Raw genomic sequence first — 15,290 nt, forward strand, 5'->3', positions numbered from 1 at the left:
CCTGGTGCTGTTTGTTCTACTTTCTCTAGTTCCTTTACGTGTAAGGTTAGATTGTTTGAGATTTGTTCTTGTTTCTTGAGGTAGGCTTGTATTGCTATAAACTTCCCTCTTAGAATTGCTTTTGCTGCATCCCATATGTTTTGGATTGTTGTATTTTCTTTGTCATTTGTCTCTAGGTATTTTTCTATTTCCTCTTTGATTTCTTCAGTGATCTCTTGGTTATTTAGGAAAGACTGTTTAGCCTCCATGTGTTTATGTTTTTTATGTTTTTTCCCTGTAATTGATTTCTAATCTCATAGCATTGTGATCAGAAGAGATGCTTGATATGATTTCAATTTTCTTAAATTTACTGAGGCTTGATTTGTGACCCAAGATGTGATCTATCCTGGAGAATGTTCCATGGGAACTTGAGAAGGCAGTGTAATCTGCTGTTTTTGGATGGAATGTCTCATAAATATCAATTAAATCTATCTGTTCTATTGTGTCACTTAAAGCTTGTGGTTCCTTATTAATTTTGTTTGAATGATCTGTTCATTTGTGTAAGTGAGGTGTTAAAGCCCCTCCCCCCTCGTATTATTGTGTCACTGTTGATTTCCTCTTTTACAGCTGTTAGCAGTTGCCTTATGTATTGAGGTGATCCTATGTTGGGTGCATATGTATTTATAATTGTTGTATCTTCTTCTTGGATTGATCCCTTGATCATTATGTAGTGTCCTTCCCTGTCTCTTGTATCATTCTTTATTTTAAAGTCTTTTATACGATATGAGGATTGCTACTCCAGCTTTCTTTTGATATCCATTTGCATAGAATATCTTTTTCCATCCCTCACTTTCAGTCTGAATGTGTCCCTAGGTCTGAAGTGGATGTCTTTTAGACAGCATATATATGGGTCTTGTGTTTGTATCCATTCAGCAATCCTGTGTCTTTTGCTTGGAGCTTTTAATCCATTCACGTTTAAGGTAATTAATGATATGTCTGTTCCTATTACCATTTTCTCAATTTTTTGGGTTTGTTTTTGTAGGTCCTTTTCTTCTCTTGTGTTTCCCACTTAGAGAAGTTCCTTTAGCATTTGTTGTACAGCTGGTTTGGTGGTGCTGATTTCTCTTAGCTTTTGCTTGTCTGTAAAGCTTTTGATTTCTCCATCGAATCTGAATGAGATCCTTGCCGGGTAGACTAATCTTGGTTGTAGGTTCTTCCCTTTCATCACTTTATCATGCCACTCCCTTCTGGCTTGTAGAGTTTCTGCTGAGATCAGCTGTTAACCTTATGGGAGTTCCCTTGTACGTTACCTGTCGTTTTTCCCTTGCTGCTTTCAAAAATTTTTCTTTGTCTTTAATTTTTGCCAATTTGATTACTATGTGTCTCGGTGTGTTTCTCCTTGTGTTTATCCTGTATGGGAGTCTCTGCGCTTCCTGGACTTGGGTGGCTATTTCTTTTCCCATTTTGGGGAAGTTTTTGACTATAATCTCTTCAAATATTTTTTCGGGTCCTTTCTCTCTTCTCCTTCTGGGACCCCTATAATGCGAATGTTGTTGCGTTTAATGTTATCCCAGAGGTCTGTTAGGCTGTCTTCATTTCTTTTCATTCTTTTTTCTGTATTCTGTTCTGCAGCAGTGAATTCCACCATTCTGTATTCCAGGTCACTTATCTGTTCTTCTGCCTCAGATATTCTGCTATTGATTCCTTCTAGTATATATTTCATTTCAGTTATTGTATTGTTCATCTGTTTGTTTCTTCTTTAATTCTTCTAGGTCTTTGTTAAACATTTCTTGCATCTTCTCAATCTTTGCCTCCATTCTTTTTCCGAGGTCTTGGATCATCTTCACTACCATTATTCTGAATTCTTTTTCGGGAAGGTTGCCTATCTCCACTTCATTTAGCTACTTTTCTGGGGTTTTATCTTGTTCCTTCATCTGGTACATAGCCCTCTGCCTTTTCATTTTGTCTGTCTTTCTGTGAATGTGGTTTTCCTTCCACAGGCTGCAGAATTGTAGCTCTTCTTGCTTCTGCTGTCTGCTCTCTGGTGGATGAGGCTATCTAAGAGGCTTGTTTCCTGATGGGAGGGACTGGTGGTGGGAAGAGCTGGGTGTTGCTCTGGTGGGCGGCGCTCAGTAAAACTTTAATCCGCTTGTCTGCTGATGGGTGGGGCTGGGTTCCCTCCCTGTTGGTTTTTTGGCCTGAGGTGACCCAACACTGGAGTGTACCTGGGCTCTTTGGTAGGGCTAATGGCGGACTGCGGGAGGGCTCACGCCAAGGAGTACTTCCCAGGACTTCTACTGCCAGTGTCCTTGTCCTCACGTTGAGACACAGCCACCCCCCACCTCTGCAGGAGACCCTCCAACACTAGCAGGTAGGTCTCGTTCAGTGTCCTTTGGGGTCACTGCTCCTTCCCCTGCGTCCCAATGTGCACACTACTTGTGTATGCCCTCCAAGCATGGAGTCTCTGTTTCCCCCAGTCCTGTCAAAGTCCCGCAGTCAAATCCTGCTAGCCTTCAAAGTCTGATTCTCTAGGAAGTCCTCCTCCCGTTGCTGGACCCCCAGGTTGGGAAGCCTGACGTGGGGCTCAGAACCTTCACTCCAGTGGGTGGACTTCTGTGGTATAAGTGTTCTCCAGTTTGTGAGTCACCCACCCAGCAGTTATGGGATTTGATTTTATTGTGATTGTGCCCCTCCTGCCGTCTCATTGTGGCTTCTCCATTGTCTTTGGATGTGGGGTATCTTTTTTTGGTGAGTTCCAGTGTCTTCCTGTCAATGGTTGTTCAGCAGGTAGTTGTGATTCAGTGTTCTAGCAAGAGGGAGTGGGAGCACGTCCTTCTACTCCACCATCTGAACCAATCTCTGAGCAACTGATTTTTGACAAGGGTACCAAGACAATTTAACGGAACAGAAAAGTCTTCTCAACAAATGGTACAGGGACAACTGGATATCCACATGCAAAATAAATGATGTTGGACTCCTACCTCACACCACATAAAAACTCAGAATGAATCAAAGCAAGTGTTGGCAAGGATATGGAAAAACTGGAACTCTTGTATAATGCTGGTTGGAATGTACAATGGTACAGCTGCTGTGGAAAACAGTATGGTGGCTCCTCAAAAAATTAAACATAGAATTACCATTTGATCCAAAAATTCCACTTCTGGGTATATACCCACAAGAAGTGAAAGCATGGATTTGCACAGGTTATTTGTAGGTTCCCATTCACAGCAGCATTATTCACAACAGCCAAGAAATGGAGGCAATCCAAGTGTCCACCAACAGATGAAAGGATAAAGAAAATGTGTTATATACTATAACGGAATATTATTCAGCCTTCAAAAAGGGGTAAACCATGTCATATGCTACAACATGGATGAACCTTAAGACATTATACTAAATGAAATAAGCTAGTCACAAAAAGACAAATTCTACATGATCTACCTATAGGTATCTAAAGGGGTTAAACTCATAGAAACACAGTAGAACAGTGCTTTCCAGGAGCAGGGGGAAGGGGAGTTACTCTTCTGTGAGTGTAGAGTTTCAGTCATGCAGGATGGGAGGGTTCTGGGGATCTGTTGCACAACAATGTACATGTAGTTGACAGTACTGAACTATAAACTTGGAATTTTGGGGAGGCTAAATTGAGGGAAATTGTAGTTCAAATGAGGCAAGGTGATACACAGTAAGCCAAAAGGTAGCTTGGAACAGGTTTAAGTCTACTCTTCCAAATAATGGAAGATAACTGAAATTTTATCACCAAATTATTGTTGACCTGAAATTTGTTGTTCTGAAATATCAATATTATGGCAAGCTCAAAAGCCTGGATAAGACAAAATAGGATAATTTCTAAAGAGAAAAACAAGCAATGTTTAGAAATTCCAGACCAGACTGATTCCTTGCAAAATTCAAAACTAGGTTAAACAAAATGTTTGTAAAGTTAGAATAGGAAAAACCCAGAAGATTCATCATGAACAAGTCAAACCAAATTAACTGCAATGTCTATGCTAATAAGTTTACTTCATTGAAGGTAAGAACTCTTTAAGGCATCATATAGCTTAATTATAGCAAGCCACTTGGCAAAATCTTTCATAATATCCATACAGGCAAAATGGCATATGGGCTTGATAATAATAAGTAGTACTAACAGTTACTGAACAACCACTGTGTGAGTTGATTAATGATGTTCATTAATCTGGAGGGAGTCTAGTCAAGCTGCATACTTCAGAGCCCTTTATTCTGTCATTTTAATATTTTTATCAACAACTTAAATGAAGACCCAGTAGGTATGCTTATGAAATATGAAAATGACAAAAAAATTTGGAAGGAACAGATATTAAATGCCTAAATCAAGACTGACAAAATGAAATATAAAAGCCTAATATTCAAGCTAAAAAAATTCATTACAGAAAACCAGCGTTAGGAAGACTTAGTGTAACAGCCTATGTATAAAACATATGGGGTGTAACTGAAACCACTCACTCATTTTAAGCATAAATAACAGAAATTAAAACAGTTAATGAAATATTTGGTTTCAAAATAATAGCATTTAGCTCAAGCAAGACATATCCACCACACACTGTCTGGTCAAATACCATCTAAAATGCTGAGTACAGTTCTGGGTACCACGTTTAATGACAAGGAGCAACCCGAATTCATTAAGAGAAAAATGACCACAGTTGAAAGATCAGAGAATTACATTATCTAAGGAATGATTAAGTAAACTGGGATTGTATTACTCTGAAGAAGAGATGAGAATGCTCAGAGTGTGTGGTGGGGAGGAGTCAGCAGGGTCATGATGGTAGTATTCAAATATCGTAAGGGGCCATTCATGTGGAAAAGGAATCAGACTTGGAGAAAGCAAAATATAATGGAAACAGCATAAGCTATGATGTCATAAAGACCTAGATTCAAATCCTGACTCCATCATTTACCATCTGTTATTTGATGCTTGGAGAGAGAAGAAGTGTCGTTACCTAAAAAATGATACCTACCTCATAAATGGATAAAAATTAAATGCAATTAAGTGTAAAAATGTTTATAAGTTGCCTGGCATAGACTGACACACTGTGATACACAATAATGTTAGTTCCCTTCTCTAGACTTTTCTGAGTTGTTCTATAAGAGCATTTTTCAAACTGATAATTAGCCATTAATGGGTCACCACATCAGCTCAGTGGGCTGTAACCAGCATTTTTTCCTAAAGAAACAGAACAGAAAACATTAGCGCTTTACCACATATACCAAGTATAGTTTTGTGAAACTTTTGTTTCAATTATTCATAAACATGTGTGTACTAGGCTATGGTATAAAATGTATTTCTTATCATGAAGCTGGGATTGAGAAAAAAACAAAACAAAACCGTGAAAGCCACTGCTGTAAATACAATACTGTTTTCTAAGTGTGTTCTAAAGATACTAGTTCCTTGGGAGAGCAAATAAGTTTAGGAAACAAACCGTACCACTTAGAGACTTACTATATTCAATACATATTAGCATATTTAAAAAGCCCAGCATTAAAGAAATCTGGTGGGTTTTTTTGGTTGTTGTTGTTGAACCTCGTTTTGCCCAGATATATTTGATCTCAGACCCACAATTATTTTTTTCACACAATATCTACTAACACCTTCAGGACTGACATTTTGTGGTATACATTTGGGAAAAAACATTCCTCTAGATGAAAAGGAAGGAAATGGGTATAAGTTATAGAAAGTAGACTTTTAGCTTGCTAAGAAAAACTCTTGACTCTTTAAATCTTTCCCTCACTGCTACTAACACCCACTACCCCTTATAACTTATACTCCATACACATACTCCAAAGCACTTTAAATATGATTTTCAAACTTTCAATTCACACAAATCTTTTCAGAAAAAGCACAGGACATCTATAACATCAAGACATGTAACCAGGATCAAAGTAGTAAGCAGGAATCAATTGGCCAAAAGAAACTTCTGGCATAGTATTTTAAAAGACTTGCTTTACCTGAACAAAAACACTGTGATCAGAAACCAAAGCAGCAAAAGACTTAATCAGCTTCTCCAAGGGGAGTCAATGTGTTCTAAGAATACATAGTCTAAAATGGGCTAATGAGTGCAGCTAATCTTCATTATTATTATGGGCATCATTATCATCATCACTTGGAAGAGGCATGTGATATTAGATGATTCCGACTTCTTTTAAAGTGTATACATACCTAGGATTCCTTTGTAAGGACGTGATTTCACACTAATATGAAAATTGTCACTACCACAGTCAGTTCTAATAATATTTGGTATCACTTGGCAATAAAATAAAGGCTTGACATCATATATTCAAGAGCATCTCTGTAACTCAAACCTTTCTAATTGAGTTACAAATATCTCTGACTCTGCTCTAGCAGTTGTCAGAGCATAAAATGCCCTTCCCACTCTTTCTCCACTCTCAGGCTCCAAAACCACCTCTCCTCAAAGTCTGCCCCAACTAGACTATTATTTTCTTCTCAATTTCTGAGCACTCTCAGTACTTTTTGTCCCTATCACTCTTTTAAGCAATTCACTGTGTATTTCCTAGCTTATTTCTTTATTCCTCCATAAAACTTGGCTCCCAACAAGACCATAACTTCCTTAATGAACAGGGATCAACATTTAAGAACCTCCCTCAAGATCCTGAAAGCACTCACTAAATATTTCTTGATTTAAACAACTAGGTTTAAGAGTAATAGTGGCTAGTCTCACAGAGCTCATATACCAGACCCATGCTAAAAGCATACATGGATTAGCTCACATAATCTTCACAACTCTACAGAGGTAAGAACTATTATCTTCTCCATCAAACAGAGGAAGAAAATGAGGCTCTGATTAACTTGCCCAAAGCTGTACAGCTACTAAGTAGCAGAGCCAGGACCTGAATCCAGGCAAAGCTCTTAACTACCTCAGTACACTCTGTAAGGGTTGCAGCCCTGCGAAACCGGAGTCTATGAAGGATTTCAACCTTACTAAGTTAGAAGTTTCAGTTTCAACAAAGAGCAGAGATACTTTAGCTAAAAATTAAAACTTTAAAAAAGGATAAATTAAGACAAATTAAGAATTTCCCGTTGACATCTTTATGCAATTACAATAAAACATGAGGGAAACTGCCTCTCATGTCCTTTCTATATATGGAAATGATATTACGGTGTGGGTCATAATTTTATCAAGAAGTAGCTTATGACAATACAGTTCGGTTTAGATTTTTAAATACGGCTGTTTTTCTCTGCCCCTAGGATGACATGGAAATGAAAGATAGATAACTGTCACTTCACAGCTTCGAAAAATGCCAGACCCAATTCTTGTTTAAAAAATGAGAGCCAGGGCTCTTGTTCCACCCTTGACTCGTCACACAAAGCAGCACCATCCTCTGCCCTCTTCACACAAAGCAAGCGTCACCCTACTACCCAAGGGGGAGTGCTGCTGATCCACACGGTTTCCCCATCGCCGCCAGAAATGTACCCATCTCCCACGGGTCCAAAACACTGACCGCTGCCCGGACTTAGATTACCCTGGTCTGCTCCGCGCACCGGGTGACACCTCATCACACCCAAAATGCCCAGGCCGCCATCCGAAAGCCAGTATTTCACACAAAGCTGGATCCCTTCCTACAAAGCAGTTTCCCATCTCCGACTCCTCCCACGGCGAGCAGCCCTTCCTAGGCTGTGCCAGACCCCAGACCCCAACGGGGTCCAAAGCTCAGAGGGTCCCCAATCCAGAGGAGAACTAGCTACAAAGCCTATTCCTCTTCCAAGCCTCGAACCCCCAACTCTCGCTGACCGTTCCGCAGCCAAAGCAAGAAAACCATGAATCAGAGAGCGGACCCCGCTACACAAAGCGAGGTGTCTTACCAGGGGGCCCTCGGAAGACGCTCTCCGCCCCCCGGGCCCGTCCCCGCCCAGCTCCGGCCCGGAGCCCCGCGCTCACCAGCTCTCCTCCTCCTCCTCCCAGCCTGACAGGCGCTCCAGCTCCTCGGGCCGCAGCGGCTCCACCTCGTCCAGCAAGCCGCCCTCGCCCGCTGCCAGCAAGGAGGTGGTGTCCCGCAGCTCCTCGCTACTCGTCCGCCTCGGGCCCGACCCGGCCCCGCAGCCCGACTTGGCGCTGAGGCCCAAGGGGAAGCCCCTAGGGGACGCCGCTCCGGAGGAGGGAGTGGACGCGCCGGCCCGAACCGGGCTGCCAGGCCCAAGGGAGCCGGCGCCCTGCACGGCCCCGGAGCGGCTCCTCAGCTGTTCGTTCTGCTTCTCCAGCTTCTTCACCAGCTCCTGCAGCTTCCGCACCTCCTGGTCCGCGTTCACATTGGAGTTAATGTCCTCCATCCCGGCCCCGCCGCCTCGGCCGCCCGCCACCCGCTCAGACTCACAGCGACAGGGAAAGAGCCGGAGGAAAGAGGCGCCGCCGCCACTCACTCTAGCCGAGGCGCCGGCATATATCAGGGCCAGGCCCCACTGCCAGGGTCCCCCCCTGCTCCGGTTCCGACGCGCCGCTGGCCCCAGCCGAGCCGCCTCATCTGCGCCGGCTCCAGAATTGGGGGAGGCGGCGCCAATATCCGGCCTCGGCCGCCATCTTCCCTCTGTCCCTCCGCCCACCTCAGCCCGGCCCCGTCGGTGACCTCAGAGCGTCGGGGGATGGACCGGCCGGCGGCGGGCGCTGAGAGGACCCGGCGGCGATGTCGCGGAGGGGTGGGGCCACGGGCGAGGCCGGTGGGGCGGGGCTTAAACCGGAAGGGGCGGCCCGGAGCGTCGGCGGAGGCGGGTCGCTGCTCTGGTGGCTGAGAAGAGCGATTACGGCCGCAGGCGGGGCCCGAGGGGAGTGTGGACTTGGCGGCGGGTGGCGCTAAGATTGCAAATCGAGACTCTCCCTCAACCCCGCCTGTTGGCCTTGGATGAGCACCCGCTTCTGGGTCCAGCATCCGAGCCTGTCCTCCCTCCCGGCTGGTTCCCTGGTGGGCGCTCAGCCCGGCTCCGTGGAGAGACAGTTTGCTTCGTCTGTTTGTTCAGCAAATATTTATTCGATGCCTCCTTGAAATAGGAAATTGTCGGGGCTGGCAGGATCCTCAGACCATCTGTGACCCATTTATTCCTCTGAAAATGAGAAAGCAGAATCGCAATGGTTAAGAGAGGTCTAAGGTCAAAATAATAACCATAAATTGTTAAATGCTTACTACGGGGAGACACTGTGCACTTTGAATGCATTATCTAGAATAGTTTTCCCGACTTCACTGCAGTTTACTGCACACTGGCACGGAAGCGGCGATAGAAAACTGCTCCTCTCTCAACTTTGTCTGTTAATTGATGCAGAATCTGCTCTTTGTATCGTTTTCTTCTGAAAATCTTTTTCATAGTCTTGAAAACAGTTGTGTATTGAAAGTACTTAATAAACGTGTTGACAAATACTGATGAATGCTGAGAGAAGTATGACTAAGAATCTGCCTTCAGTCGCACCCGTTTATAATTCGTACTACTGACAGCAAACAAAAAACACCTAAATTCTTTGTTGTGATCACATTAACTGCTCTTGAGTTGTCAGTTGTGAACTACTGGTTTATGTTTGCAGCTTTCCTCTAATTGCCTCCTCCACCCTTTGCTAATAATGATCCAGTCCTATTACATACACCTGGGTGTGGACTCGCATGCCATGTCACTTGCTTCTACCCTTTAGCCTTCCTGTGCTATATTTTCCTTACTTAGAATGTTCTACGAAATCTGATTCCTTTTCATAAAACTGCTAAATCCGATTCCTTTTCTTAAAACTCATGCTCAAAAAAAAAAAAAAAAAAAACTCATGCTCACCCATCTAGGAAAATTTTTCCTGACAATTCCACAACGATCTAGTGGTTCTGTTTACTCTAGCATTGCCTGATCAATAGTTTGCAACAGGTGTCTGCACTTTTAAAAATTTTGCTTCTTTTTCTAAGTCACTTTCAGTTGTTTTTGTGTACCTGATGAAAAGGGACCATTTATTTTAGTTTTTCATGTCTACTAGACTGTCTGACACAGTGGACATTGAATATCTGGTTTGTTGAAAGTTATGAGGAATGTAAATTCTGATAGGTCAAGGACCGGATAGATGGTTATTCATAGCAAAAAAATGCATTGAGTATTTTTGACGTTTGCTGACCAATTATAAATAAGTAGGATATCGGGACTTCCCTGGTGGTCCAGTGCGTTAAGACTCCACGCTCCCAACGCAGGGGGCCCAGTTTCCATCCCTGATCAGGAAACTAGATCCTGCATACATTCAGCAACTAGGGGTCCGCATGCCCCAACTAAGAAGTCCGCATGCCACAGTGAAGATCCTGAGTGCTGCAACTAAGACCCGGAGCTGACTAAATAAATAAGTAGAATATTTTCCTAGCTATGCACACCTAGTCAAAGGATATCTTTGCATCACAATAATTGTATAATCTATATAATGCACATCTAAATATTATTGCTGTCTCTGGCACATCTAAACTAGTCACCAGAGGGTTAAACAACACGGCTGCTTCATGTATAGCACTTTCACTTGCATTTAATAGTTTGTGAAATAGATCCCAACTAGCCAGGTTCTGTAACAAGAACATTTCAAATATATTCCTTGAAAAGAATAGTTCATATAACATTATGAAGTTCATGGGGGCAAGGAGAGGTTGGTGTAATGTGGAAAAATGAATGGAGCATCAGAACACTGGATGGCAGATCCTAGCTATACCACAAATCTGGTACTTAACTTTAATCTCTGATCCTTACACAGGTCATTCTGGCTCTATATTCAAAATATGCCTGAATACTTCCTAGTACCACCACTGGTACAGCTGTAGTTCAAGTTGCCATCTTTTCTTGTGTAGCTTATTGTGGTATTCTCTTAATGGGCTGTTCCACTTTGCTGCTTACAATCTGTGATGCACAGAGCAACCAGATGGTCCTTTGTGTAAGTCAGATCAGGTCACTCCTTTGCTAGGGATCCTCTACTTGATTTCCAACATACTTAAAAATCCCAAATCCTCTCCTTGGCCTAAAAGATTTGATACTTGGCAACTTCTGCAGGTATCTCATTGACTACCCTATTCTTCCCCTCCGTCACTCTACTCCAGCCACACTGGCCTTTCTGATGTTCTTCAAACCTGCAAGCATGTTTCTGCTTTAGGAACTTTGCACTTGCTATTCCCACTATCTAGGGTCAATTCTTCCTCCACACTGTCACATTACTAACTCTCTCCCTTCATTCAGATCTCAACTCAAATATCACCACCTAAGTTCACTATCCTCATTATTATGACCCTCATAAAATAGCATCCCTATCATTCCCCATCCTCTTAGCCTGTTTTGTTTTTCCTCAGACACATCATCTATTTCTTCCTTTGTTTATTGCCTATCTCTCCCCAGTAGAATGTAAACTGTGTGAAAACAGGATTCACTGATGTATCCTTGGTGCTTAGAATAGTGCCTACTGTGTGGTAGGTGTTCAGTAAATGTTGAATGAATGGATGGATTTAGGTCGAATGAATTTCAGATAAATGCATTTATTATGTCTCAAATCATTAAAGTGGAGATTCCTAATAATGTTGAATGGTTGATTTTCTTAATTATATTTTCCTCTTTCCAAAGAGCAATATGTCACACTACATATGTCATCTTCAAAACTAGGTCATTCTTCACATCCTGAATGCCAACAGCCCTTAAGAATTGCTGAGGAGAGAAAGTCTTAGGTTCTCACTGAGACGTATAAGGACAAGAATACTTCCATTCCATCCTAAACCTGTCTTTCTCTTTCGGGTTAACTACAATTCTCTGGTGACTCAGAAGTGTTACAGCATGTTTTTGTTTTGTTTTGTTTTGTTTTGTTTTTACAGCATGTTTTTTAAAAGTCACTCTAAAAGTGACTCTCAGGTAGACATGAGGAGTAAAGCTAGGAGGTGTCTGCAGTATGCACAATTATCCCAACTGGCTCTTCAGGTGTTGTCTTTTTTGATAAGCTTGCTTTGTTCCTGGACGAAGGAGTTGCTTTTTTTCTAAGCAGGTGTGTCCCTTTCCATAACTTGTTTCTACTTGTATGTTACCTCTTGGTGTTACCTCCTGACAAAGTGGAAAATATTACAACCACTAAAATTATTTAAGTAAATAAACTATTACTCAATGGCTTAAAGGTATTTAGCAATCCTAAACAAAGATGTGTGTGTGTGTGTGTGTGTGTGTGTGTGTGTGTGTACGGGTGCGCTCATATGAGCACATGCCCAAAAGGAATTTAGAAATTGCTAGGCACTTACAGAAATATTTGCATTTGTTTAAAAAAATGCTCCAATTCTTTGAAGAAAGCTTTACTATCCAGTACATTTATTTTGTCTTCACAGGCACACACTGCACCAGTCATTTCCTACATGTTCTTTCTCACCTATTCCTCACCAGCATTCTTCCCAGAGATCTACCTCCCTCTGGTCTATCAAGAGGGCTCTTCTTTACTGTCTTGGCACATGCAACTTTAAGGAGGAATCTCAAGAACTTTAAAGGCTATGTGTATAAGAAATTCTGAATTGAAATCTTGGGGACAAAAAGAAGAGGGGCACAGGATTTGAACCTAGAATTTTTCCAGTCAGCATCGATCAAATCTTAAAGTTATGGGATGCCTCAAAAGTGACCATAATGGCAGGCATCACTTCCTTAAGAAAGTCCTCCGGCCAAGGGTGGCCCCCTATCACACTGTTGGGGGTATGTATTATATTGATGTAAAATGGGAAGGTCCACGATAAGGGCAGAGGTAAACAGGCTCTCAGACTCTTAGAAGGCTGCCGTCTTAACCCCAAATGGAACAATACCTAGTCTCCCACCTTTTTGTGGTAGCAAGAGGGAGGGTAAGATTGTTAAATAAAATTTATTATTTCCTCCTTTCTTTAAGTAGTATATCAGATAGTGAAGTTGGAAAAGTAGAATATGAACCACTTCTGGATATCCATGATGTTCTAGAGAACCTACCGTTCAAGGATAGGAGAAAACTTAAGAATCATCTAAATCTCCAAGTTGATACAAGTCACAGTAATCTAAGATTTTAAATATATTATTCTGAGTATTGACTTAGAGATGCTAGAGAGATAATAGGCTATGAACAGAGGCTTGTATTAGGCTAAAGTAAATTAAGGTGTCATAGAGATATTTATACAGTTACTCTTCTATCTAAGAAGTTGTAGAGAATTCCATTCCTGAGTCTTTGGGATACTCCTGGAATATTACACAGACAGAAAGACATAATCAACTATTCAATTTGCTGAAGCACATCTAGAAATTTCCTTTCTTATTCATCATCACACAGACAGAAAGACATAATCAACTATTCAATTTGCTGAAGCACATCTAGAAATTTCCTTTCTTATTCATCATCATCCTTATGTAAACAAAGTTATATGTACCCTGGAAGTGTAATTCTGTAAATATCTAGGTCTTTTTGAATTAGCCCAATAATAATAGTAGCTAACAATTATTGACCACTTTTATGATATGTAATAATGCATTTAAAACTCACAATTGTCCTTTGAGGCAGCAGCTATTAGTATCATCATCTCCATTTTACAAATGAGGAAACTGAGACAGAAATGTTAAATAATTTCCCAGAATCCCATAGCCAGGAAGTAGTAGAGCTGGTTTTGAATACAGGTGGTCGGACTTCAGAATCCGCACTCATAATCTCCAATAGTTCATGACCAAGATGAGTTCTCCATTGTTCTCCTTACAAGAATATTGATACCTCAGTCAGCTACCATCTGGAGTGGGAATTGGGAGCAAGGGTTATTGCTTTTTTTTTTTTTTTTTTTTTTGCGGTACATGGTCCTCTCACTGTTGTGGCCTCTCCCGCCGCAGAGCACAGGCTCCGGACGCGCAGGCTCAGTGGCCATGGCTCACGGGCACAGCCACTCCGCGGCATGTGGGATCTTCCCGGACCGGGGCAAGAACCCGTGTCCCCTGCATCGGCAGGCGGACTCTCAACCACTGCGCCACCAGGGAAACCCAGGGTTATTGCTTTTATGATACCCAACAACTTGATCCTCTTGCTCTAAGAGCAAGTTTGCCAGTTTTGAAGTCTCAGCACCTCTGCGACTCAACAAATTGAAACAATCTGTTCCTTAGAGAGGGAAGCAATTCCTTTATCTCTTGCTCAAAAGACTTCCTAGTAGGCCATTTACTCCGATAGTACTCCAGATATTCCGGAGAGGTGGGTGGAAGAGTCCTGAAGACCATGTCCCTCCCACCCCCTGTCAGCAGTTTACTAAGATGAAGCTTCAGCATCTGAGCTTCTTACTGGAAAGGCTGATAGACTAGTCCAGCTTGTAGGAGTTTTATGGGGAAGAAGCTAGCAGAGGGAGTCTTTTACCTAGGGCAGTAATATTACCCCACAATCAATAAAGCAGGAAGATTTAAAGGTCAGAATTTAATGGCAGGAGTTCTAGGCTTATACATGAGAGAAGGAAAAACTGAACTGGCCCTGAAACAAGCGAGACAAACGCAGATATCAAAAGACAAAGTGTAGAGCCAGGGAAACAGATGAGAATAGGAGGAATGGTCTCAACAGTAGATGAGAGGGGTGATTCTCTGCTAAAGCTAAGTGGTTGCAGGCTTTTTAGCAGGTTGTGTGGGCGGAAGAGTTGCATTTAAAGGTCCAGTGATGCTGCTGCCTGTCTGGGTTGTGAGTTTCTAGTCTTGGGACACACTGGTAACCAGATATGTTGGACTAGGGCCTGCTCTTCAGAGCTCCCTGATGCACAGGAGTCCACCATTGTGTCGATCTGTAAACAGATTCCATCTCCCCAAAGTTCCTGGAAACCAGATAGCTCTCATCTCACATCTGCACTCTAGTCTAGAGAAACGAGGGTAGGGTGTCGGGCAGGGAAGAGATGAGTAGTAGGGCATGGCACAGGTGGTTCCCCTGTTATCAGTGGGTATGGTTTCCTTCAGATAGGGCACCTGCACATGAAGAGGTGGCTCAGTTCAAACAGAGCTGCTCTGTCTGTCGGCACGGTTGTCTACCCCAGCATTATGGAAGACTTGTTTCCTCTTTTCTACCATCACCATTCTCCCAAATCGATGGCACTTTCACTATTGCCGGTTTTTGCAGCCCCCATCAGTTGATCAGGAGGTGTGGCCAGGTATTTAGGCAACCTTCAGTCACACACAGCTGCCAGTTCGCAGTTCTGCTTCAGCATCCTCTGGTCCTTCAATACTGGACCCAAATTATGATGTGATATCTTTGTAAACAACTCTTGAGAAAACCACCAAAATTCTGCTGTGCATTGGCAGCAGGACAGATCATGGTGCTGCTGGCAATGATACTGGCAGGGAGAGGGTA

The 15,290-nt window shown here is 42.5% G+C and overlaps 1 protein-coding gene and 1 long non-coding RNA gene across 4 annotated transcripts in view; both read right to left on the reverse strand.

Annotated features, from left to right (window-relative positions):
* The window catches only part of SLAIN2 (SLAIN motif family member 2), an 81,405-nt gene extending 72,714 nt beyond the window's left edge, over positions 1-8,691 (reverse strand). The window contains exon 1 of one of the 3 annotated variants that reach the window (XM_004268289.3): positions 7,908-8,691. In XM_004268289.3, the coding sequence (XP_004268337.1) occupies positions 7,908-8,296 (389 nt within the window). In that variant the 5' untranslated portion in view covers positions 8,297-8,691. The remainder of the gene's footprint in view (positions 1-7,907) is intronic. The other 2 variants (XM_033425484.2, XM_012532476.3) reach the window with 2 other exon arrangements.
* Positions 8,692-8,953: 262 nt separating this feature from the next.
* Positions 8,954-15,290, reverse strand: part of LOC125964306 (uncharacterized) — a 50,784-nt gene continuing 44,447 nt past the window's right edge. Inside the window, exon 3 of the long non-coding RNA XR_007477211.1 lies at positions 8,954-9,061. This is a non-coding gene — a long non-coding RNA (uncharacterized LOC125964306). The remainder of the gene's footprint in view (positions 9,062-15,290) is intronic.

This window comes from Orcinus orca, chromosome 4, assembly GCF_937001465.1.
Source record: "Orcinus orca chromosome 4, mOrcOrc1.1, whole genome shotgun sequence".
Lineage (NCBI taxonomy): Eukaryota > Metazoa > Chordata > Mammalia > Artiodactyla > Delphinidae > Orcinus > Orcinus orca.